At 42.6% G+C, this 24973-nt stretch overlaps 1 protein-coding gene across 3 annotated transcripts; it reads right to left on the reverse strand.

Moving 5' to 3' along the window:
• Positions 1–451: 451 nt before the first annotated feature.
• LOC126397822 (A disintegrin and metalloproteinase with thrombospondin motifs 8-like) lies at positions 452–23940 on the reverse strand. 3 transcript variants are annotated; one of them, XR_007570718.1, is made up of 10 exons: positions 22621–23940; positions 20094–20333; positions 13456–13588; positions 13162–13329; positions 12007–12299; positions 8013–8199; positions 5980–6152; positions 5302–5480; positions 1682–3676; positions 452–1648 (listed from the first exon to the last, which is right to left on the reverse strand). XR_007570718.1 is itself a non-coding variant. In XM_050056807.1 (9 exons), exons 1-9 carry the CDS (start codon positions 23374–23376, stop codon positions 2932–2934), a joined length of 2874 nt encoding a protein of 957 aa, XP_049912764.1. In that variant the 5' UTR covers positions 23377–23940; the 3' UTR covers positions 452–2931. The 3 variants fall into 3 exon arrangements, 2 of the variants coding, with proteins under 2 accessions (XP_049912764.1, XP_049912775.1); XM_050056807.1 differs by having other exon boundaries at positions 452–3676; XM_050056818.1 differs by having other exon boundaries at positions 452–3676; positions 5302–5477; positions 22621–23937.
• Positions 23941–24973: the final 1033 nt, after the last annotated feature.

Below are 24973 nucleotides of genomic sequence, written 5' to 3' on the forward strand. Positions count from 1 at the left end.
AACCACTGCTGCTGAGCACGTTTTATATGGCTGTCTTTATTTCAGATGTCTGAGCACAGAAGTTATTCCAATGTGGGAGGATTTTACTGAACATCTTAAGGGCTTTCAGTTTGTAAAAGCAGCAATGAAACCTGCCTTGCCCTGCCTTTAAAAGCTGCCTGCCCACCTAAAAGAATTCCATTAGTCTGACCCTCATTGGTGGGGTTTAGTAGCCCACAATGGTCTGAAAGAGCTCTCTGGAAAACATGGAAAACTTGAACGCTGGAATTTATTGGTCGTTTTGAAGCATGGCTCCTTCTGAAACTGCCACGATCCTTGGTATGTACCTACCAGTCTGAACAGAAGGATCCTGAACAGAAGTTATGAAGCTTTTCTGCAAAATAGAGAACAAGGTTCGCACACAAAGTTTCCTTTTGGCTGTCATGGAGGATAAACTACAGGAAAAAGAGAATTATGTATTGACATAAATGTGTTTATTTGACCATTTTATAGACAAAAATCTCAAAGACAGCAGCATCTGCCATGTTAATTACATGTCCAAGGTAAAAATTTTACAAAAATAAATAGCTTAAAAAGGAAGCTGTAATAATAAAATAGTATGGTCCTTCACTGAAGGTATATCGGCCTAATGCTCCATCTCTTTTGTTTTATAACATAATGTAAATTAACAACAGGAATGAAGAAATCAAATATACATACAAGAGTCTGAAAACAACTGTGAGCATTTGCATATGATGCATTAACAAATAAAAGTCTGGAAAATAATAAAATTGTTATTTTTCATATACATGATAGATAGTATGCTTATCACTTAAGTTAGTAATAATTCCTCCAAATAAACATTTGTTGCATTTCAGGTTGTTTGTACCGTTGTTCCTCTCAACAGCACCTGGGGAAAGGCTTAAATTTAACTACAGGGCAGAGGAATATTCTCTCTCTGTTTCTCTGGTCATGAAGGACCAATCATTATCTACGCTAATTCATTTTACACACCGTGTAAACTCAAACTTTATCGACGTCTATTAATTCTAAAGTCTAGTTCAGCATTGAAACAATCTGTTCTGATGTAGGCTGTAAGGTCAGATTTAGTGTCACTGAATGGGTTTTCCTTCAGTTCAACAATGCAGATTTTCAAGGTAAAAACACGACAGCTTTATCACAATCATTTATCACAACACATTTTGTGTAGAAAAGAGAAGCAATCAAACAGGAGCACATTTCCCAGAGGCTTAAAGGAATAGTTTTTGAATTGGGGCTGTATGGGGCACTCATGGATAGTCAGTGTGCTACAGACAGTAGATGTGAGTCGGCACACCCCCTGTTTGGAGAGGCAGGCTTGAGTCCGACATGGAAGCTAAACAATGTACCGCTGTGGGTGGGGGTAGCAAAAAAAAAAAACACATTTTAGCTACCTAAAAAAGTCCCACCTAGTAAAATCATTATCAGTCGAAGCCACCAGACTCCATTGACAAAAACAGTAAATTTAGCTTGTTGAACACAGGAGCTGCTCATCTATTCCTGCTTTGATCAGTTAGTTAATACTTTGGTGAATCCAAACTAACCTCTTAAAATGCTAAAGTCACAGAATAACAAAAAAACAAAAACTGTGCGAGGCGGCAGTAGACCAGCAGCTCGTGTGTTCAGTAATCTTAAATCAGTGTTTTTCTCAATGGAGTCTGACATTAAAGTAAAGCAGTGGCAATATTCTAAATATTGTTTTTTTGGTAACACTTAACAATAAGGTACACAAAAACCGATTAACCAATTATTAACTGATGATTAGCTTGTGTTTGACATTTGACTGGGAGTTCGTCAAGAACTGACCATGAACTAATAGTAACTCAGTCGTTCGTCATCAGTTCCTTATTTACCACTTGTTTTTTGTTATTCTAAATGGTACAGATTTCTTTAGGTACGCCTCTTAAAGGTGGTTAAAGTGTGTTTTGCTGCTGCTCCCATCCACAGCAGTAGGCCTAGTTTCCATGTTCGACACCAGCCTGCTTCTCCACACTGGGGGCATGTCAACTCACATCTACTGTATGTAACATACTGTCCATAGATAAGTACCCCATACAACTCTGCTTCAAAAAATCTGACCCATCCCTTTACAATTCCAATGCACCAATCATATGTATCTACCTCAATAAGCAGTAAATGGCTCGATCAGAGTTTTATAGGGGTCTGAGTTCTGTGGAGGACAATAGGAGGTATATTTACACTGTGCTGGTGTCTGACAGCAGATTTAATGCCTTTGTCCCAGCCCCACTTTAAATGATACCTAACTTAGCAAGACACAGTGCAGATTGTACCAGACTTCATCCAAAAAGTTAGTTTCTGCTTTAAGTGGGGCGAGAACTTCTCTTTCTGGAGAAAACGTACACACAGCACCTTCATCTCGTATCTATACATAGCATCACATGTACATTCTGAGGTAGATTTCCACCGTTACAAATCTCTATAGTGGTTGTCAAATGTCAACAAAAGAAGACCAAACAATATTCAGGCAAATGCCCCTGATGTGACTTGATGTGACCAGTTGGTAGCATGGACGGATTATGAGGCAATGGGCCCCTGGGCACAGACATGTAAAAGGTCCCCCCACCCCTCCTACATAGAAACAAGACCTCCAGACTGAAAGAGACACAAAAACTTTACTTTTACAGCTGGACCAGAACTCTCAGAATCTCAGAGACACAAAAATAAAGTAGAGATGTTCTTTGTAGTTGTTATGCATTCGTTTGTAGTCGTTATGTGTCTCTTTGTAGTCATTTAATGTCAGTGTGGTTATATGTCTCTTGGTGGTTATATTGTGTCTCTGCCCCTGCCCTGTTGGGTCCCTAGGCCTGTGCCCAATGTGCCCGTTCTGTAATCCATCCATGTTTGCTAAGTGCAGTCAGACCAAAAAGGGAAAGTTCACTATACTCATGTTCTTCATAAGCACTCTTGGTTGAGGCATTCTCCGGAGACTGGCTCTGGGATTTTTTTCGGATCGCACTTCTCTGGCTCAACAGTCTTCCCAGTGTAGTCTATGCAGAAGACGCTGCGGCGGCGCTCTCCCTGACCACAAGTTCGCGAGCAGACGGACCAAGGTCCCATCTGCCATATGGGGCATGGCAGATCCCCGCAAGGCCTGATGTCTACGGGCTTCAGGTCTTTGTCGCACTGGCTGGAGAGGAAGCCCGCGTCGTCTCGGCATTCAACGTTCCTCCTGGACCATCCGGAGCCGCAGCTCTTGGAGCACTCAGACCACTCCCCAAGCACCCAGTCAGGCACACCGAATGGATGGATCACATGCGAAGACAATGACGAGCCCTTCTTTTCCTTGGATTTGTTGAAGGTCACATCTCTAGGGATGAAAAAGGTATATTTGACCTTGGGAGGGTTGGCGTCTCCCGCAGTGGCAAGGAGTTGTATAGTGATGGCCTCCTTCAGCTGCCTGAAGCTCTGGATCCTCTCCAGTGTGGTGGAGGAGCCGCTGTACTTTAGCACTGCACCCAGCACAGGAATGTCCTGCTCCACCGTGGATACAGAGAAGTTCCCATTGAGTATGTAGCCGCCACCCTCCTTCTTTATAGCCAGGTAGTTCCCATCATGTTTGATTCCTTTGTGGCTCCGCTGTTTGATGTCAATGTTGGTAGCACCAACAGGAATTGTGACAATGTCGCTGTATCCATAGCTGGAAGAGGAAACAAAGAACTGGATTTAGATATATAACACACTTTTTTTATGACATAGTTCAACAATTTGGGTGTTGTACGCCTATATGCTCTCTTCCCAGGAGTCAGATGACAAGTTAAGTAAGTGTGAAGGCTCCGACACATCAAGCCAACGGTTGGCCATCGGTCAATGTTGGGCTGTCAGTGAGCGTCCATGGCCCTTGTGGCTGCGGTGTGTCCTGCACCGCTGCCCCTCTTTCGCCCCTGGTGGCTTTTTTTTGGCCAATTCAGCATGCTGAATTAGTGTCGGCGACAAAAGCGTGTCGGTGAGTGAAATCACTCTGACTGGCAGTTCAGCTCATTGCACAAGAAGAGAAATGGAAGTGAGGAAAGTAAACAAACAGCCAAAATTAAACGAGAGTCAGACCAAAATAAACTTGTTACACAAGGTAAGATTATTTTTCTTTAGCCACTGAGCCTTTAGCAGAAATGTCTCCTGATGATTTGTGTTATTGTTCACTGGTGCACAGTAAATATGCTCTGTTCGTTCAACACTGGATTGTGTTGTTAATGTGCTAACTGGCTAACTAGCATTAAAATGGTCTTCCAACTTCCCTTTTTGAATGAAAATGATAGACTACTGCCATCTGCTGGTATGGACAGTTATTTCTTCTCAGGCAGGTGCAAAAAATACGTGCTGATTGGCCATCGGCTGTAGTCTTTGCGGGGTGTTTATGTGCAACTTTTTGGCCTAGACCCAGAGACGTCAGGTGATGCAACAGGGGGCCTTCATCACCGCTAGCCCTCTGAAGTCAGTCTGTTGTGTAAATTGGAGGAAGGAAGCTAGCCTAACGCTCTCAAATGCTCAAAAACTGGCTGCTGGTTGCTGGTTTATATTTAACGCGCTGGAGTTTGTTGCTGAGGTTTTAGCTCTTAAGACATTTTTCCTTTTTTCATGCACCTTGGAAGTAGCTGGAGATGAATTAGAGATCTGTACTGGGCTTCGATTGAACTGACAGCTATGAAGGGGTATCAATCTTGTTATCTACCTCAGGTCAAGAAGCATATATACCCCAACACACATGTATATCCATATATATTACATACAAATACAAATATCTGTTTGGGTCGCTGTGGCTTAGGACATGGAGCAGTCGTCTACCAATTGGAAGTTGTTGGTTAAATCCTCTGCCCTTGGCAGGCTACATGTCAAAGATTCCTTGGGCAAGGTTTATCTGATGTTGGAAATGTTAATTAGTGAGTCTAAGTGAGATATCCATCCCAACTGAAAGTCCACTGACTGAACGAAACCTCTTTGGTCATGCATTTCTAACTCATGTACAAATAGAATTATCTAGAACCAGTGTTTTGCCATGTCTGGTCAAGATAACGGTTTTCATTGCCTCAAAACCAAGCCATCGAGATAAGTGAAAGGAAGCAAGGATTTTCCATGCTACAATCCCTCATCAGATTAGAGAATGTTCAGATTTAGGCCCAACTATGCCCCTGGACTTGTGTTACAGCTGAATTCACTCTGCAAATTTAATACAAGAAATGCATAAATACATATTAAAGACTCTGAACTACATGTAGTAGTTACTATTTTATCATTTTCATATGTCAGGGATTATTTTGGAGCACTTACGTTGCTTTGTTGTAGGAGCCTGTGATCTTTCTACACGTGAGCCCACTTCCTCCACACACTCCACACTTGTCCACTCTCTTGTTGGATCCAATCACCTGGTCGCAGCCCGCCTTCACACACTGGCCTTGGACACACACCGACGTGGTGTCAGGGCCACAGGTCGTACCATCGATCACCTGCTGGGACACAACAAGTAGGTTTGTAGATTCTTTTATCAGAAGCAGCACATTTACCTGCATCTTGTGGATTTTTGAAAGGTTCTGTATGCAACATTCATAGCACTGATAAAGCAGCAAATGTCTGTCCTCTGTGTGTGTTGTAATCATGGATGTATAAAGAGAAGTCGATACAGCATTGGAGGCGGGGCCACGTTCATTCCTATGAAAGTAACTCAGTGGTACTCAGTGATTAATGCAAGTTATTCTCCATGCTAACATTAATTGAATGTGTCATGCAAGATTATTTGTCACTGCAATACTGACAAACTCTGATACTCAAAGATGAAATATGTAGGGGTACAATTGTGTTCTGTATTTAAATATAACACAAACTTCTGTTTGAAGAAACATTCACTTCGATCAGAAAACATCAGATCAGTAATGGGACATGTTAGCTGAAATGTGAATGCAATACGTTGGCAAGTGGCTGTGTGCGAGCTGTGTGTATATAATACTGTACCTTGGATTCAAACACTTTGAATTCACTGCTGCCCCTGGCCCTGCAGAACAGCTTACATCTGTCTCTGGGAGAAACACCAGCGTACTTTGGGATCCACTGTTTCATGTTACCGTTGTAGTCCAGGTAGTTGGGGCTGTTGTACTTCTCACACTGCTCCTCTCTGAAACTCTTTCCTAAGGAAAAAAAAAAATGGAGTCAAGCTTAGTGAACAATACACGCAGGTCAACTCTTGGAAATCTAATTATCCCTAAAGTAAATCCACTAAATGAAGCTGCCCTACCAAAACATTTCAGTCATGGTATGGACTGACGTGCATTTGTGCACTGTTTCTGTGAGCTTGAGTTTGTTTTATTTTATTACACTCTGTCATGTCTATTTGTTCATCTTTGTTTTTTCCTATTGTAAAAAGGAACAAAAAAATCATAAATAAAATGTGGAAAAAAACCCACCAAACATTACCTCAGAGTGCCACCTATGATTTTATAGAAAAAATGAGCAGTTTGATTATGTAATTATCATGAAATTCATTTCAATTTAAATTCAGGAGCTTTATTTTGTTGCAATACGTGCAGTAAAATGCAGGGTGGCAAACTCTAAAGGCAACATGTACTAAAAAACAAAAAGCTAGTGCTCAATAAAGAGCAGAGCAGAACAACCACAAAAATGAGACTGATAAAAAGAAATGTACAAAATAAAGACTCAAAAATAAAACATATATTTGTTCAACACAAGTATTAAAGTGCTTAAGTGTAAAAAATAACAAATCAAATATAACCGCAAGTGGCAATTCCGGGGTTCAAGCCAGCACGGACCTTTAAAACTTGAAAGCTGGGTAGGATCAAGAGCTTTAACAGTTGAGGATGCCTGCATTAAAAATAACCAACAGCTTTTATGACGATCGAACAGATGCTCATTCATTTACGTCCAAATCTGTGCTGGGCCGCACTGGTTTTGGCGACACTGTCACTTCCTATTGTTGAACTGCAGAAAGCTTTTGGGGACATGCTTCAGTGGCTCAGTTAAAAATATCCGCCAAGTCTAGAGATGCTTGGACAAAGTGTCACTGATTTATGGCCGAATTTTTGCAAAAGGTCATTGCAGTTGTTTGGAACTGGTAGCGCCCCCTATTGATCGATTCCAAAGTATTTTACAGACGTGGTTCAACACTGGATTTTAACCCACACTGCGAGTTTTGTAATGATTGGATAGACAATTTCTGATTTATAGTCTGATTTGTGTTGTGCCACTTTGCTTTTTGCAGTTTTGGTGCCCCGCAGCAGCCGATGGTAATGAAACTTTAGGATACGTTGCTGGTTCGTCTTTAGACATATCCTGCAAGTTTTGCGATGATTTGCTCAACAGTTGTGCAGTTAGTTTGATTTATGTGCGGAGCCATAAAGTTCATTGGTCATTATCTTCAGAATGCAACGAGATATCATTAAGCCTTTTAAAGTTTTTGATTAGCTTTGTCCAATAACGAGTCGCAGAAAATTTGGGACAAATTGGACCTATGATATACGAGAGGATGTCAAAACTGTGTTTTCCAAAAAATTAAAAATGACGGAAAATTTTCTGTAAGGCCTTGATAGTTCCTGTTGTTTTCAGTAGAGCACACTGAGCTGCACTTGTGTATCAAATTTCAAGTCAGTCGGACTTATGGTGTGAGAGGCGTGGCCTTTAAAAAATTTAATTTTTGGGCCTTAATTACAGCGCCCCCATCTGGCCAAAGCATTAGCGCACAACTTCCAATCACTGGTGAAAATTTCATGTGTCTATGACGCAACGTCTCAAGGGAAATTGCAAAAACATTTCTGTAGCAAAAAAAATGAAGTCAAAGCAAAAACAACAGGGTTTCAGCCCTGATAAACTATTGATAATTAAGTAATTAATATGGCACCAGCTGTCAACAGGAAGGACGTAAATTGATTGTAATGACTGGTGAGATTCTGCACAGGAATGCATGACGACTGATTTATTTAAATTCAAATTATTTATTTATTGATTTGTTAAACCTGCACAGCGCTCATTCTCACCGTCGTTGTTGTCGCAGGGCTGCGTGTTGCAGGACTGGTACTGGACCCTCTGTCCCTCGCAGTACTTCCCTCCATTCTGAGGCACAGGGTTAGTGCACTCCCTGTAGGAGAACTCCACCCCACCTCCACATGTTCTGGAGCACTGCTGCCACGGCCCCCACAAGCTCCAGCCGCCGTCCACAACCACCTGTGGTAAAACACAGCGAGGAAAGAGAGGAAAAAGAGCAGTCAGAGTAGCTGGTTAGAGCTCAGTGCCAAAGGCAATCTCAGCTGTGTAGCCTAAACCGCAGTCTGGGCCTCTGGGTTTGAGGCCGCACAGTGTGTTGGCGCGCCGATACTCCAGGCTAAATCTGTGTTGAAGTTCGGCACGCGCCCGCTGTCTGCCTCTACCCACATTCCTGCCACATGTGTCACTCACCACTAGTGGAACCTGCCATGCTGCAGCTTTGTACGGCACGGCTGAGAGTGTGTGTGTGTGTGTGTGTGTGTGTGTTTGCTAGCATTAGTGTCTTTTCCAGAAGTTTTATGAGTTTGGACCAGCTAACGTCCCAACTGCCAGCACGTCTGGCTTCATAAACAGATGTGTGATCATAACACAAGGAGAAGATATCAAGGCAACCAAGCTAAAATGAAACACTGAGATGTATAAATGGTCTTTAAGGAAATATAAACAGGCATGATGAAGCAGCTGGATTTAAACTCACCAAATTCCAACAATGCTGTAATCCATACTTTTACAGTAGCCTGTACGATTCATTCATGTATTCCTACGTTAAACTGCCCACAGCTGCAACACTGACAAAGTGTAATATCGCCGACTTCCCTTTGCAGGATACCGTGGAAGCTTTTTCCTATATCAGCAGATTTCAAATGGAAATTTTGTGTTGGGCTGTTTATAAAAAGATCTGAATCAAACATCCAATGGCAGCTGTTCTAGAGCTCTCAGTTATATCACACTATGTTCAACTGAGTTTGCCCACTTGCTGTAGAATTTTAGTTGTTTAAATTTCCATTTTTTGCTGAGCCTTTATTAGACTTCATGTCCAATTTGGCTGAAAAATTCAATCTGAAGTTTATTTTTGACCTTTAAAACAGCTGTTTACAGAACAACCGCACCTGCAGGGTCACGCAGGAGCTGCTGTGGAGCTTTTGATCAGAATCACACAATCTTCAACTACTGTTTTAAGAATAAACTTCAGCACTCAAAATCTTATATTTTTGATCAAGAAAAAAAAAAGTTTCCCAGCAGGCAAATCAGCGCATGCACAGCTGATGGATGAGAAGTTAACTGGGGATATAAATATCATTCTGAAATTTTCAGGAATACATTACTCACAGTGAAAATAAAAAACGATGGAAATCTGCTGAGACAGATTGTTTCAAAGTTGCTGAGGCGAACGTTTTACAACTACCGACTTGATTACTCTATTCCTGAGTAGACGAGCAGTCATCGAAACCTCCGGGCAATTCTCAGCAACATCGTCAGCATGAAACGTGCAACAAGAAGTACACAGTTAACTGTCACATTACATCCTGTCAAGGTCTATGAGGTCAGCTCTTTACAAAAATGCCCGACAGCCGACAGCCACTGATGTCGTCCGAATCCACCAAAACACAGATTTATTTGATGGGACGTCTACAAGCCAATCACAGTGTTCCTTGTCATCTCAAGTGGACTGCAGTAGAGCCACGCCATGAAGCAAGGAGGAAGCACAAGGCACTTTCCGGCTATTAATCATATTGTTAAAGCACATAGTTTGTGTGTAAACTGTGTTTAAAGCAAACATGAGATGTTAAAATATCATATGAAAGATTTATAGCTTTTACTCAGAAAGATGCTAAAAATGCAAAGTGGTTTAAAATCAGGTGATATTCAAGCCATGATGAACATATTAATAAGTGCAGTACTAAAGCAAGACTATGTAGCTTTTCCTTAACGGCAGCCACTGTATCCACAATTGATACATACACCAACGTTTTTTAAAACACAAACCTGCTATAAATACGCTATCGACTCCTTTCCCATTGCCAGATAACCAGAGCTGTGTGCACGACTCTGCAACAGATGACCTTTCTGTGTGTGATTTTTTTTTGGGTGTGTCATGTTTGACATCGCGGACAGGCTGGAAAACAGGGTAGTAATCAATATTGATTGCCCCTTTTCCACCGCAGGAACTTTTATCATTTACCCAGGATTTTGAAAAACCTCGGCGTGTTTCCACCGAAATTACCCGGGGAAAAAACTTTCCCTCACCCCCAAACTTTCCCTGAAAAAAGTACCTAGTAGGGGGGTAGGACTTTTCAGATTACCCGGGATTCTTGAGGGGCCGGGCTGTGTGCTGACGAACGCTGATTGGTGGAACACACACTTGCAGCGTTCCGCACTTTTGTATCATTGTGGCTTATTTCGTTTTTAAAAGCTTCACATCGTTTGTGTTTTGATTAAAGGGATAGCGCCGTCAGCCTCCATTAGGTGGAGTTGTGTTGCTACCCCCTCTCCCCTTGGATCTCCGCAAGTGTTGTGAGGACTCTAAAACTTCACCTGAGCCTCCCTCGGCATATGGGTGAGTAGATAATGGCTGAATTTTCATTTTTGGGTGCACTATCCCTTTAAGGATGGGTACCGAAACCCGGTACTAAATTAGCCCCGGGGCTAAATTATACTGTAGTATTGATAAGCGCTAAGTTCTTTTGTGTCGAAACAAAGTGAAGATAACTCCAAAATGACTCGAGTTTGACAGCACCTACACTCGTTACTGTAAGTGACATTAACCCTTGGCGAGTAAGAAGCCAGTAGTTTATCAATACATGTGTTCAGCAGCATGAACGTGTAAACATGTAGACAGCGATATTCAATATGCTCCGTCCACAGTCTCTCATCCACCGACACTAACGTTATGTCTTACACAAGGACAGCACGCTAGTTCAGCTGATAGCGAATTGTTCCTAATAAGCTCAAATGACAGCTGTCTGTATGTAGACTAACTTAGTTTGACACTCATCTTAAAATACGTTTAAACTTAGCTGCTGGCTGAGACAAACACACCTCCTATCTCTATTGGCAGCCCCCTCACTCTGACATCTCTCCACTTTGTGCATGTATAGGTCCTGTTTGTGCATGTGTGTGTCTTTCAGACCTGTGTGTAATTGACAAGCAAGAGTGAAAACAGTGAATTTCTCCTCAGGGGGATTAATAAAGTAAATAAACTTAAAACTCACACCAGCATGTAACCAGCCAATAAGCATGCGGAGCCAAATACAGGACACACGCTGAATCATCTACGTCATCAGCCTGATTTGAATAAATTCTCCGGAACTTTGAGGTGCGGTGGAAACACAAACCACACAGATTACCAGGAATTCTTTCACCCAGGTAAATCAATTCCTGGTAATAAAAGTTCCTGGAAATGTTGGTGGAAAAGGGGCTGATGGTTTTTTTTGTATACGTCTTACCTATTCAGTCTCTCTTTCACACTCCTACAGATTAATTTGAATCACTGTCGAAGCACTACTTGGACGGAGACGGATGGCATTTTGTGGGGGCTGGTGCCGATAAATACCTGTGACTACTGCAGAGTCATTTGACCCGAGTCTGAATGCCAATTGTAATCTTTCCCAGTACATTAAAAAGCTGGATGTTGGCGGGTGCTGGTGTTTTTTTTTTGTGCAATGGAAAAGGGGCTTTACGGGATAATGCTAAATGCTAAACTATAGTATGACAGATGTAAAAAGAAAAAGAGTTTCAGAATCAGCAAAATGACTCAGTAATGTCAGTAACATAGTAGAGTTTTCTAACATGAGTCACCCGAAGCTACTAGTCAGACCACACCAACTAAAGCTGTAGCAGCGAAACCCGAGTGTGTTGAGCAAGCATGTGTTTCATCACTACTTAATGATTCAACTTTTCCCTTTTCAAGGAGAAAAATGTGGAAATTTGTCTTTAAAAGTTATAGAGTCTTGCTTTAATGACGCATAAATAGAGAAGCAGTCTTACCAGTGGCTGCATCACCTCCTGAGTCGGCATGCACTCTCCGTGGAGGCAGGTCCTGTTGAAGTTACACGGGGTGCCGTCAGCCCAGGGCAAGCTGCCGTTCTTGGTGGAGCACTGCTGCGTCCCATCCTCCTGACACCACAGCTGGCTGCAAGTATCCGTGTCGGAGGAGTTGGGGCAATGGACAAACTCCTCTCCAAACATCTGCTGGCACTGCTGGTCCAGGCTGTACTTGGTGCCTGGCAGCTCTCTGGGTAACGGAATGGTGCTCTCTGGGACATCCAGCAGGCAGTCCCCTGTGGTTACAACACAAAGCAACACTGTATGAGAGTGATTATATTGTGGTTTATGGAGACTGTGGACGCTGCGACAATTGTAAATGTGTTGCTCTTTGTGTGTGGCATGACAACAGTGGGAAAATATTCAGGGCAAGTTGTGTCCTGACTATAAAAATGAATAATTTAGATTTAACTAACGCTGTGCGCTTTTACAGGCAGCCGAGCGCTCTGAATCTGGACATTTGACAGCTACTCCAAATCAGAATTTATTCATTGTACTCTAATGATTCTTTATTACATTCAATAAGCTCTCTGTCTGGAGTTGTCAATGACGTCCGCAGTTCGGCATGAACATTCTCAGCCTCGCGCGTTTTTTTTTTTCACACTGATAAAGAACATATTTTGCTGACACCAGCTGTTGCTTTTGGCTGAGGAAGGTAAGGAACAGGAAGAAGTCCATTGTATGACTCAGTGGAAAAGTGGGTTCACTGTTAGGTCTAGTAAGGATACAAACAACACAAGATGCACAACCTGAGATGAGGAGGGGGGGAGGCGGGACGAAGAGAGAAAGAACCAGAGAGGGAGAGAGTGAGGAGAGGAGGATGTGGAAAGAGAAGATGTGGAAATCTAGGGCAAGATAAACTTTCCCTACAACCCATAATTTGAAGGCAGTGACATGTTTAAGCAGGAAAGCCATAGTTAGAGCACGAGAGGAATAACAGTATGTTTTATTCATCTCTGAATCGGCCCTAATAACAGAGCCACAGTGTCGTGGCAGACGTCCATGTTGGCAGAAGGTCTCTACAGAGCAGCGTAGCTTCTGATCTACTCAGTGTGTAATTCTTAACACGCTGGGGCGACAACGTGAAGTTTTTCCTACCATGTCCGTTGTCAAAGAACTCGGTGATGTAGAGAGCGCTGCAGGGAGACCAGGGCACAGTCTTGTTGAGGCTGACAAACAGCGGCGCCATCAGGTAATGTCCTCCCAGATCTCCAAACAGCCTCTCGCAGGTCTTGGAGTCGTCATGAGGCATACTCAGCACATGACCTGCGGTGTGGAGAGGATGCAATGACAAAAGGCTTAAATGCCACACATTACAGAACTCACATTTTAAACATGCTTTTCATAAATCCTACGCCCACATCAACAATGTGACGACAAATGTGAGCTAACCCAGCTCGTGTGCAGCTGTGAAGGCAGCTTGCAGGCCGTTATCCTCAATAACAGAGCAGCTTCTTTTGGGATCGCACATCGTCCCGACGTCAGCCACACCCAGCGTGTCGCAGCTCTTCTGTCCGCAGATGTCCTGCAATACAAACAAAAACAGAAACAATGAAACCAGAGTACTAAGGTCACGATGATGATGATGATGATGATGATGAGATTTTGTTTGTTAGTTTACAATAGTGGATCTTCAAAATCATAATTGTGACTACTTCAATGCCAGGAAATTCCAAGAATTACAAGCATTTTTGTTTCACCAAATATCCGTATATATATATACTTTTGGTGTATCACTGCAGATTATAATAGTTTTCCCCTGTCAGCAATGTGTTGCTATAGTATATTAGCCTCAGCCTTGAACAAAGTTTGACCAGTTTCCTGTGAGTCCCACCAATCATAGCAGACCCCACCAACGTCTCCAAACCCAAAACTTGTTTCTGGTTGTGAAGATGCAGGTTTGTGCAACACAAATGTTTCACATTTAACCACAGAAATAATTACCAAAGACCATAAAAGGCGATTCCCTGATGTTCTGCACGAAAGTGGGGGTAGACTGTTTCCAGTTACACCAGGATTTTGCGTTTTGGGATTGTTGCAGCCCGAAATGTCTGATTTCAAAGCAGCTTTTCTTAAAAATTGCAATGCATGTTTTTTTTTTGTTTTGTTTTTTTATGTGGAGAAGTAAAAATTGCAAAAATAGTTGTGATGCTGCCTCAGATTTGGAGCATATCAATGACCGCTGGGTATGACGTTAGCTTTGTGATGCTAGCAGTTAGCCCTGTCACTGTGTGTGTGTGTGTGTGTGATTCCAGTCACAGAGCTCAGGTCCTGCAGCAGTAGCCTCATGATAAACAGAGAGAAAGACGCAGAGCTTGTCAATACATTGAACGCAGCTGTACAGTGAAATGAGATTTTACCCATTCAAATGGTCAAATTTGCAGTAAAGTTACAGTGGCTGGACAAAACTGCAAGATCGGGCAGAATTCACAGGAACTGTTGCTGTGAATTTGCGATGTGATCGCAACACTGCAACATCCTGGAGGGACTGTGTTTTACACCACATACAACTCTGTGATGGAACACAGATGAAAGTCATCGACTGACAAACACTTTTCTACTGCAAAACACAACTAGAGGGATGAAACATGTGGACAACAGGCAAGATGAATCACCATGACAGAGGCTGTTGCATCAACATATATTGCACGTGCTGAAAGACTCAAGGTGAGTTAGATTAAATATGCTGGGTAGTGGTAACGTTAGTGCAGTGTAAATCACAAACTCAAAACAGTACGGCTTGATTCCCACTGGAACAAGTGTGAGAGCCACTTAAAGCACATATTTTTATTTAGTGAAAATGTCTGTGTTGATATGACATATCATATAGTTTCTGATGATATTTTAGTTTAGACAGCAATCTTTGTGTATTTTGAATAGTGTACAGTCGTGGACTATACTGAGGTTATGTTCATATTAACTTTATTTTTTCTGTGTTAGAGTACAGGCACAAGTTATTAACGCAAGGTGTGGTGCTGTAAGGCAGTTTAGTGTGCATGACAAAAAGAGAACATCGTGCATAAAAGACGTACAGTATAATAACAGTTAATAGATGGGAATATATAGAGAAAAGATAGTGGGTCAGTAGTGGACCGTACAAGATGTACTTTTGACTTGGCCCGCCGTTTTGTTTTTCTTTTTAGGATTCTCGTTAAACTTTTTCTCTGCCTCATGTGAGTAGGCCTACTGTGGACTTCCAAGAAAGGAACAGAAACACGAGTCAAAACCGAGACTACTCACAAACTAAGTGGCCTAGGAACTGTGGTATGTTGTCACAGCCACTGTGACAGGTTGCCCCTGATTTTCAATGTATTATACAGTTGCAGATTTGACTTGCACCCACGATTCTGTAGCCAAAAATCACCTAAAAAAGTTGCAACATGCAAAGCAATTTTTTGAAAAGCTGCTGTGAAATCAGACATTTCAGGCTGCAACAATCCCAAAAAATCCCATGAAGTCCTGGAATAGCACACAGCCGACATTTATGTTTTAGTTGTACTGTCGCCACAGCAATGACATACGGCAGTAAGAATCCACTCCTCCAGTGGGGAAGGCATGTGCCATTCGAACAGCAGCAATACACTACAGACATACTTACTACTAAGAATCTGCGTTTAACACCATCAACAATTCACACACACAGCAGCACATCATAATCACCAGTGGTATACAGTATGTCAATAATAATCAGTATGTACTGGTGGGGAGTGGTATCTGCCAGTGGAACATGAGTGGCATACCATTCATAAGCGCCAAGAGCCAGTAGAACCACAGCGGCATCCCAAAAACCAGCAGTGACACGCCACCCAACATGGACATATGCTGCTAGAGCAAGAGCTGCGTACCATGAGGATCTTGTCGCAGCTTCAGTGTCACGAAACAGAAGAAAATGCAAACTTCTATTGGATCCAATTCAACTGTTTCACTTAAATCAGTCCAGGTTGAGGTCTTTTCATGGACAGTTGGTGAAGTATTGAGCAGTTCTGGCTCCTTACATTGTCTTAAACCTATATAAGGCCTGTTTCTTTTAAAAAAGTAGAGACCATTTGACATTATTCTGTCAAGAAGTAAATATATGAAGCGTACAGGCAGCCCCGAGTGATATTAATCACTAGCATGGCGAGCCTTCACCATTTCTATTTGTGTCCAGTTGTTTTTCTGCGACTTTTCAAGAAACAAATCAAAAACATCTTGCTCAGTGTTTCCGTCATAAAACAAAGCAAATAAATATCCCAGCATGCAGCTGTCCAGAGCTATGATCTGGTAAAATTAACAATGTGGTGTATCAGAAATCTTTTCCCTGCTCGGGAAGACGCCTGGCTGTGTAGGACACAGACGGACGCATCTACGGCCTGGCCTCACCCCCTAAAAACCACAAGGCAGAACCTTCTGTGATTCAAAACACATCTGGACTCAGAGCTGCCATTTGAACGCAGCTCAGCATGCATTTGTACACCTTGTTCCACAATAGCATCTGTCACTCATGTATGCAGACACACAGACACAGAGGAAGATGTGTGGGTCAGAGCGTAGGCTGTGTGCAGATAGTGCACGCAGAGGAACAAACACACATACAGTATAAGACCACAGAAATGCATGACAAAAATGTTTCCACTACATCTAACAGAGGGTAGGTTTTCAGTTTCACAACAGCCAGCAGCAGCCCTTTGACTGCGGGATACACGGCGCACATTTTCAACCCCAGACCCCAGCCGCACACTCAAGCTGACCATTTAAAGTGTCCTAATCATGTCAGAGCTGATTTGTGGCGGCACTAAAGTTAGTTCATCCACGAGGAGCCTTCCGTCCTCTACATTTCAAAGCATATCTCCGCTGAAATGGAAAAACAAACAAACTGGGTTAGCGTGAATGATGGTTTCCACGATCGAAAGCCGCCTCAACAAATCCAACACACGACTGCAAAAGCCCATATGTTCTATCCATCATTTCCCTGATCCAGGGTCAGATTTACATGCTAGCGTCACTCAGTAGGCAGATAAATGGCAAGTCTGTTACCAAAGCACTTAGCTATTGACATGTAATCATAAAGAAGTTCCTCATCTACTGTTGTCTGCTCACACCTTGTCAACATGCACATACCAGATGGACGAAGGCAGCCAAATACAGCAGCCAATCACAACTCCAACCCTACGGACTTATTTCCTGTCGAAGCATCCATAAAGCAGAGTTTGTTTGCTCTCTGTTCCCCCTGCTTGGAAAAGATTACAACTGTTCCATCTCAACGATCCATTTTCAGCATCCTTAATTTACCCAGAGGGCCACAGAGGCTTCCTTTCCTTTAGCTCGCTTTGTTTCAATGTTTTCCTCTGATCTCACACATGTGCTCCTGGGCTGCCTCAAGAGCAAGATATGACAGTAACTGTCACAAAGCAGGGGGCTTTTTATTTAAGCTGGGACGCCCTACTATAAACACTGGCCGTCAAATGCACCTGTGTTACTGTAAGATACTTTGGTTTCAAGTAATTGTTGTGTGGTTGAGTCTGCTGCTCAGAAACCACACTATGTACCGCAGCTGGCCTGAGACTGAATTCCACCAGGGCTTAATTCATGACTCATCCTCGCTGGGTAACTGCCTTCTGAATGGAGAATAAAATATACCACACTATCACGGGTAAGTGGACTGTCCGCTCTAATAATACCCTGTAAAGCACTCGCAACATTCGAGTTGTTTCTTGCACCAAACAGTCCAAACCATGCTGTGAAGGGAGGCTCCACATCATAATCTATCATGATCTGTGTGTTTTCTGAAACCACTGAGACGTGAAGCCTGATACCAGATATTCTCTGCTAATACTGGAGTTTTACAGCTGCATTAATCACATGTGGTTAATATACTGTGGGTCTTATTAAGTTCTTGTGGCAAATTTGTTAACTGCGTCTGGCAACCTGAAGAATGTGAGTCTGATACTGATGCTTTAGTGAGATTTATACGTCTGTGTTGAATCAACGCCATTCCTACGGTGTAGGCTCTGCATAAACATGTACCTTACATCGTAGCCTGATGTGCACCACCCCAGAATTATAACCACCCTGGCTATTGGCTGGATATTATCTGGCTATTTTCTATTTTCAGTAAATTGTGAAGACAATAAAGCCTCCACAAAATGACATTTGAAGTCTTGTGTGTGATTTATCCTTTAACCAGCTTGGCTAATTTATACAATGTAAAATGTTATAAGCTTGTGCTAATAACGTTAGCATATTGTATTTGTTTGGAAAACGTGTAGTATAAGACAGTTGTTTTGTCAGTGAGCCTTGTGAGCTGTAATGGAGCCGAATTTTGTAGCGTTATCTTTGTTGAATGTTGCTGTTGTCCCTGGCTTCATATGAGAAGAGGAAAAGTCTGCTAGCTGCTAGGCTAATTTATACAATGTAAAATGCCATAGGCTTGTGCTAATAATGTTAGCATGTTGTTTTGTGGAGAAACTGTCACTAATAATCCTTGTTTATTGAGTGTTTTAGGGATGTTTTGTATCAATCAAACTTGATGTCACTTAGCAGAAACCCCACCGTCGAGCCAACACACAATTATAAATCTGCCTTTTTAAGCTACAAACTGTTTCGTATGTTGACCACTTGTTCGCTAACTTTATCAGCATGTCATTTGGGGCTGGGCAGGCAGCGAACAAGTCAGTTTATCTGAGGTTTTTTTGTTGCTGATAAGCGGTGAGACTGATCCAAAAACGTAACGCTGTAGGTCAGAAAACCAAAAAAAAAAAGTGCTGATGGGAACTTCAGAACTGGGTGATAATTGTTGGTGGGTTCATTGTGAGCGATACATTTAATATTACACACATGCTTTTAACCCACAAAAATAAACAAAGTGCAGCTTTAACTTATAATTTATGACCAAATATTATGAACATTCAGCTGTTCCTGCAGCTAAAACTTTCCCATGAAACCCATGATACCACTCCTTAGATACGAAATATGGTGTTCCCCAAGGATGAATTCTTGGGCCACTGCTGTCTTAAATTTAAATAAACATTCAAACTCAAAGTCCATTCACTGAATAAACTGATTCTTAATGCGGAGATGTGTGAAATGGATGCAGAACAATGTACTGCTGTTGAGGGGCCTCAGCAACACATATGTTAGCTGCCTATATTTTAAGTGTAGACAATATTTGGAATATTTTCACCACTCTACCTCACACACTAACTGATGGAGGCAGCGGTAGACCAGCATTTCCGGTGTTCTCTGAAATAACGTTAAAATGACTCTCTTGTAAATGGAGTCTATGCCGTAATGGCCTCAGTTCCTCATCTGAAAGAGCTGTCTGACAACAAAGTATAACATGAATATATTCTACATAAAGTGTACACTTGAACTGATATTAATTTTTTAAAGTTGGGACTTTATAGGTGGCTAAAAACTGACCATATATGGCAACGTTGCTCAGCGCTGTTTCATTTTATGTATGTGACGCAGGGTTTTCATTCCAGAAGTAAGTGTAAGCAAACATTGTGATTCTGTGTATTAGCTCTTCCTCCTCAGAGGATGAAGTTTGCTCAGTTGTCAGTTAGCACTCTGTTTGATCCTCCTTCCCACATTTGGTTGTATGTGGAAGGGAGGTGGTGGTAACCTCTGTCTTTGTTCAACAATGGTCTCTGATGTCAGATGCCAATGGACTTCTTGATCTTTCTCTGACCGTCCACTGACCTCTGGTCGATGACCTTTGACCCCTCTTTGGAAGGTGTGAACAGACAGCTATGTTATCTGTTTCCAATGTTCGTTCAGTCTATTGTCCAGGGTCTCTGTGACAACTGAGCAAACTCCATCCACTAAAGAAGACTGAGCTGCAGAGGAGAGCTCTGGTAAGATGATAACTGGACCTTGAGTTAAGACTTTAGAGGAAGAATTTACTTTCATGCTCAAATTCTGGAAACTGGCTCTCATCAATTGTTTAAAACCATGTATGTAGATGATGGTATGTTTTATTGCAGAGACCTCAACAACCATTCTACAGCTGCCACAGAAGCTAAACCAGCTTTGTACTCGGCCCTCACCTCTCTGGTGAAGAGCATGGCAGTGTCATAGTGCTCCGGGTGCCTCTGGCTCGGTGGGTTGAAGATCTGCTGCCAGGAGCAGAAGTTCCTCAAAGCCACACCTCCGTTGCTGGACACCTGCGGGCCGACCTCCTCATCCTCCACCACCAACATCTTCACCGCCACCATGTTTACTGAGTTCTTTATGCTGGGGTGCTTGTAAAGCTGGGCCGCCATCGACATCAGGGTCAGAATGTAGTGCTGTGGAGGAGGAGAGACAGGACATTTATATAATTTAACTGCTTTGCTCAAGAGTTTTAAACAGTGCAAAGACAAAGTGGAGGATGGATATTATGCTCGTGTTTCTGCGCTCACAGACTAGAGCCCAACCAATTCTATAATATTTGAGAGTAACAAAAACGGATAACACTTCATCGGCAAATATTAGTTTCTCAACAAGTTGTTTCCAATATATGTTCTGAGCTGGACAAACTATAACCCCTTTCCCACTGCACAGAAAACTCGCTAATACCCACTAACATCTGTCTTTTTAATGTAATAGGAATGGTTACAATCTGCATTCACAAAGTAATCACGGGTATTTATCGGCTCTAGCTCTAATTGGCGTTGATGGAAACACAACACCGGGGAGAACGTGCTAATTTTAACCTGTTAACCAACGAGATCTCAAAATGCCGTCCATCTCCGTCCAAGCAGCGCTCGAACATTGATCCAAATGAGTCTGCGCCAAGTTCGAAAGAGAGACTGAATAGGTGAGAGATATATAAAAAGAACCTCACAGGCCTCCATGCTACTTTCTACTGTTTGTTAACCTGTTTTCCTGCCTGTCTATTACATTATACATGACACGGCAAAGGCTAAAGAACCGTGTACACTGCTCTTGTGTACTGGCAATGGGAAAGGAGTCTGTCGCCTATTTTTATTGGGTGTACCCGTGTTTAAAAACCTGCATACGCACACTAATTTTGGTGGGAATGGGGTATATGTGATGGTAACACACACAGTGTTTCTAAATGCCTGCAAATATATATTTTGTCTCACTGGTGCTGCAGCTTCTTGTTACTTACTGGACAATACCATGTATTTGCTCTAAGCCATAATCAGCTGATACGCTTTATGCAGCACACACCAATAACTAGCAAATGCAAAAAGCAATTTCATGACTTCGGTTGACATACACAGACAGACCTTTTCAAGATCACAAAGAAAAACTCACTCAAGTTTAAGTAACTATTATACATGTTTTTGTCATCAGAGTTTAAAACTGCAACTCACGTGTATCTGCATCATGAGCTTGCAACCATTTTCAGGAAAACAGAAGCACTGTTATTCAGCATTCAGTTGGATTCGCTAACTGTACAACTGCCTCCAAATAGTTTCTGTTATCACTATCCATGTTTGTGTCGTGGGAGGCAGGGATGGGCAAGGTTTTCCACAGTGCTGTTGTGTTTTAGTGGAGAGCTGGTAAATCATGATGTGTTCTCCAGTCAAGTCAGTTTTATGTATACAGCGGCTGCCAGATCACAACAAACGTTATCTCATGGCACTTTCCATAGACAGCAGGTCTAGACGCTTCAGTTTCTAATTTCACGTGCATATCAAACTTTTCCATCAGCCTTGTTGAATTCCCCCTTTTCTAGGGTGTGATGATATTTCTGTGTAAGAAGTTTTTCCACGTGTGCACGCTCCCACTCCCACACAGCCACATGTTGATTTTTGCCCGGGACTTCTGAATCACTAAAAACGCCCCTGCTCATGGTGAACAGGGGTAAGGATATGTGAAACAAGCCTATCTGTGATGAAGATCCAATATAAACCCGATTTATCAGTCTAACCTTTGATCACTTGACCCTGGTGCCTAGTGGGCTTTAGATACACTCTTACTGTGGGATAAGGAAGAGGGTTTGGCAGCTGAGGAGCTTGTTAAGTACAAACAGACTAGAATTTGGCTGCTTCAGATTGTAGCAGGATCATGGATTGTCCTACTTTTGTTTTAGATAAGTCTTTCGTTTCGGTCTGGATTGAAACAGGACTGATATTAAGGACAGAGGGTGATTTCAAGTGTTTGTTGTATGCTGTACAGCCTGACAGGGTCCAATAAATGCCTTTATAATGAAGAGTAAAGACAGGATAGAATAGATAATGTAAGCCCTGTGAATCTTCCCTGGATGATGCTGAGGCTCTGCTGCCAAATCGTGACCAAGTCTTCAGGAATGTGGTTCAGCATTGCTTGCATTTCTGTTGCCTGACCTCTTTCTCAGCCTGTGGAAAACAGGGAGCCCATCGATTTCCTCCCAAGCTCCCTCACTGCCAAAACATGTTTTATGAAGCAGTACAGAAAAACAGATCCCTGCCACTATATGTCTAGGCTATAAAATCATTGCAAGCAGGATGGAGAATAGGAAAAAACCGATGACGTCTGCAGCAGTTTGTTTATGGGACAGTCTAATCTGAGGAATTAAACTGAGGTTTGTTTAGGTTCCTATCAACAGTGTGTGCAGGAAAGAATGAGTTCATCGTGTCTGACCTTTATTTCATCTCCATAGAAGTGGGTCATGGTTGAGTCTGCTACCACCAGGGTCTCTATGAACCGTGGCGCGGAAACAAAGCGTCTCCGGCGAGGTTCCCTCTGTGCGTCACTGCCTTCATGCGTAAAACTTTCCCCATTGTGCTTCTCCGCTCTGCTCTCCGCCGCCGCGTGATCAAACAGGAGGGGAACACCGTGGCTTTGGGTGAATGTCCTCCTCTTGATGACATGCAGCTGCTCGGCAGAGTCTGGCCCCAGGCCGCCGCGATGTTTGGGCTCAATTAAATACTCTTTCCCCTCCGTGATGAAGGAGCCAAAGATGCCTGAGCACAAACTGACAGCCACAACCGAGCTCTGATCATCATCTACATTCCCCGAGTAAAAGCAGCTCCTGAGCTGCCCTTCACTCTCCTCTGTCTGGTTCATGAACTGCTGGAGATCCGCGGCAGGCTGGGCACCTGAAGCGCTGCGTAAAGCGCCAACATCTCTGGCTTTGATGCGCTGTATGGTGAAGGAAGGCGCGATAAAGCTGGTATCTGGTATAAGGTTTAGAGTCAAGTCCTTGCCAAATGCACTCAGGGTAAATCGAGGCAGTTCCTCGCTTCTTTTCCAAAACCGACCGCTGAGTCTTCCATTTATCCGCACAGGTACAATATCCTCTGATTCAAATGGAGTGGGAAGTGCCGCGTTCATTACGCACAGGAGTAAAAAGACCAAACACACAGTGGAACACATCTTCTGCAATGGAAACTGCATCAAATGTGGTAAAAAAAATTAAAGAATTTATTACAATGTATGTCCTTTATCTGTGGTTAGTGGCGCGTCTTCTCCAATCGGAGGAGAATCTTCTCGAAATGGAAATCTTTTCAAATTAAAAGTGATTTTTCCAGCGCTGTGAAGCCACTCTTGGTCAAAGTATGTCTGGTATTTAATTTCAGTCTGTCTGAGTTGTCGTTTGTAATTCCCTACCCAAGCTAAGTCTTGTTGTACCACTCACCAGCACCGCTGCAGTCTGGACATATCGGGGGTATTTATACTTTCTGCTCTTCCCTGGACACGAGGGGGTTTATTTTTGATATCCTCCGTTGCTGGAAATTCTCCTCCCACTCGTACTTCACGAGATACTCACGGATAAAACGGATCCAATGAGAATAGGCCGACACTCCCCCCTTCTGAAATAGCTTGACAACCGTGTTCCTATTATTAACCCAGCGTGGTATATGGCAGCGGCAGGACATCTATACTACGCATAGCTGGAAGTCCGCTACTCGAGTTATTTCGGAGCCGTGTGTGAGTGGCAGGCCCCCACAGAGCCCGGGCCCCCCATGGACGATCTGCTTTATCCCTGCACAAAGGGCCACCGCTGGACACAGAAAGGCACTGTGTGTGCTTGGAGCTGACCGCCACCTTGAACACTGAGCAATGTTTAACCACATTAGTAAAGCTATGAGAAGAATATTATCATCGAATCATGTGTTTCTGCATCATAGAAACTTTATTTGAACAGCTTCTAGCTCGTTTACCCTAAGAGCAATTTAAATCATTTGTATTTAATGATGTCATGCTTCAATGAAAATGAGCAATTACTCGAATAATCCTATTTTTTTTATCCAAAATGTTAAAACAAAGAACCCAGTGTGTCCAGATTTGTTTTTATTAACCATATTCCTGGATATTTCTTTACAGCGCCAAAACGAATAGAAGCATTTTATTCATGGTGTAACAGAGGGCTTTTCTAAAAAGGCATCTGCTGTATTACAAGACTAAACACATGTCCTGCCAGGCACCATGTAAATCACTTTATTAAGACTGTGTGCCAGCAGAATGCCAGCTCTTTAAACAATGAAAGTGATCCTGGGCGGTGCAGTTTGACGCTTTAGACGTCAGATGGCGCCAGAGTACAACACACTTGTTGAGGCGCTGCGACGCACTGAAGCTCCTGCGGTCTGCAAGTGCAAACAGGTGTCGCTCTGAGACTGCTTTTCACTTTGCATTTGTCTTTAAACTTTTTCTTATGCATGATGAGGATATGCAGAAAAATAAAGGTGTTAGTTGAACCTCCTTGATGGGGTCTATTCTGGTTAATTTGGTGTTTGCTTTATCAATTCAACTTATTATTTTTACTTGCATGGAAAAGGAAAAAAAAGTGAGATTTTTTAGAAATATCGTGGAGAAATGTGCTCTATCATTTAATGTAGTTTAAATGTTATGGTGCAGGTGCTTTGGGTAAAATGAAAATCTAAAATCTCCAAATGAAACCACTGTGTGTGGGTTTTGTTCCTTGTATGTTCTCTCCCTGTCTGCCCGCTTCGTAGTGAGTCTGGCCAGTGGGAGGGGGATGATGCTCCAGCTC

Source organism: Epinephelus moara, chromosome 2 (assembly GCF_006386435.1).
Source record: "Epinephelus moara isolate mb chromosome 2, YSFRI_EMoa_1.0, whole genome shotgun sequence".
In the NCBI taxonomy this organism is placed as follows: domain Eukaryota; kingdom Metazoa; phylum Chordata; class Actinopteri; order Perciformes; family Serranidae; genus Epinephelus; species Epinephelus moara.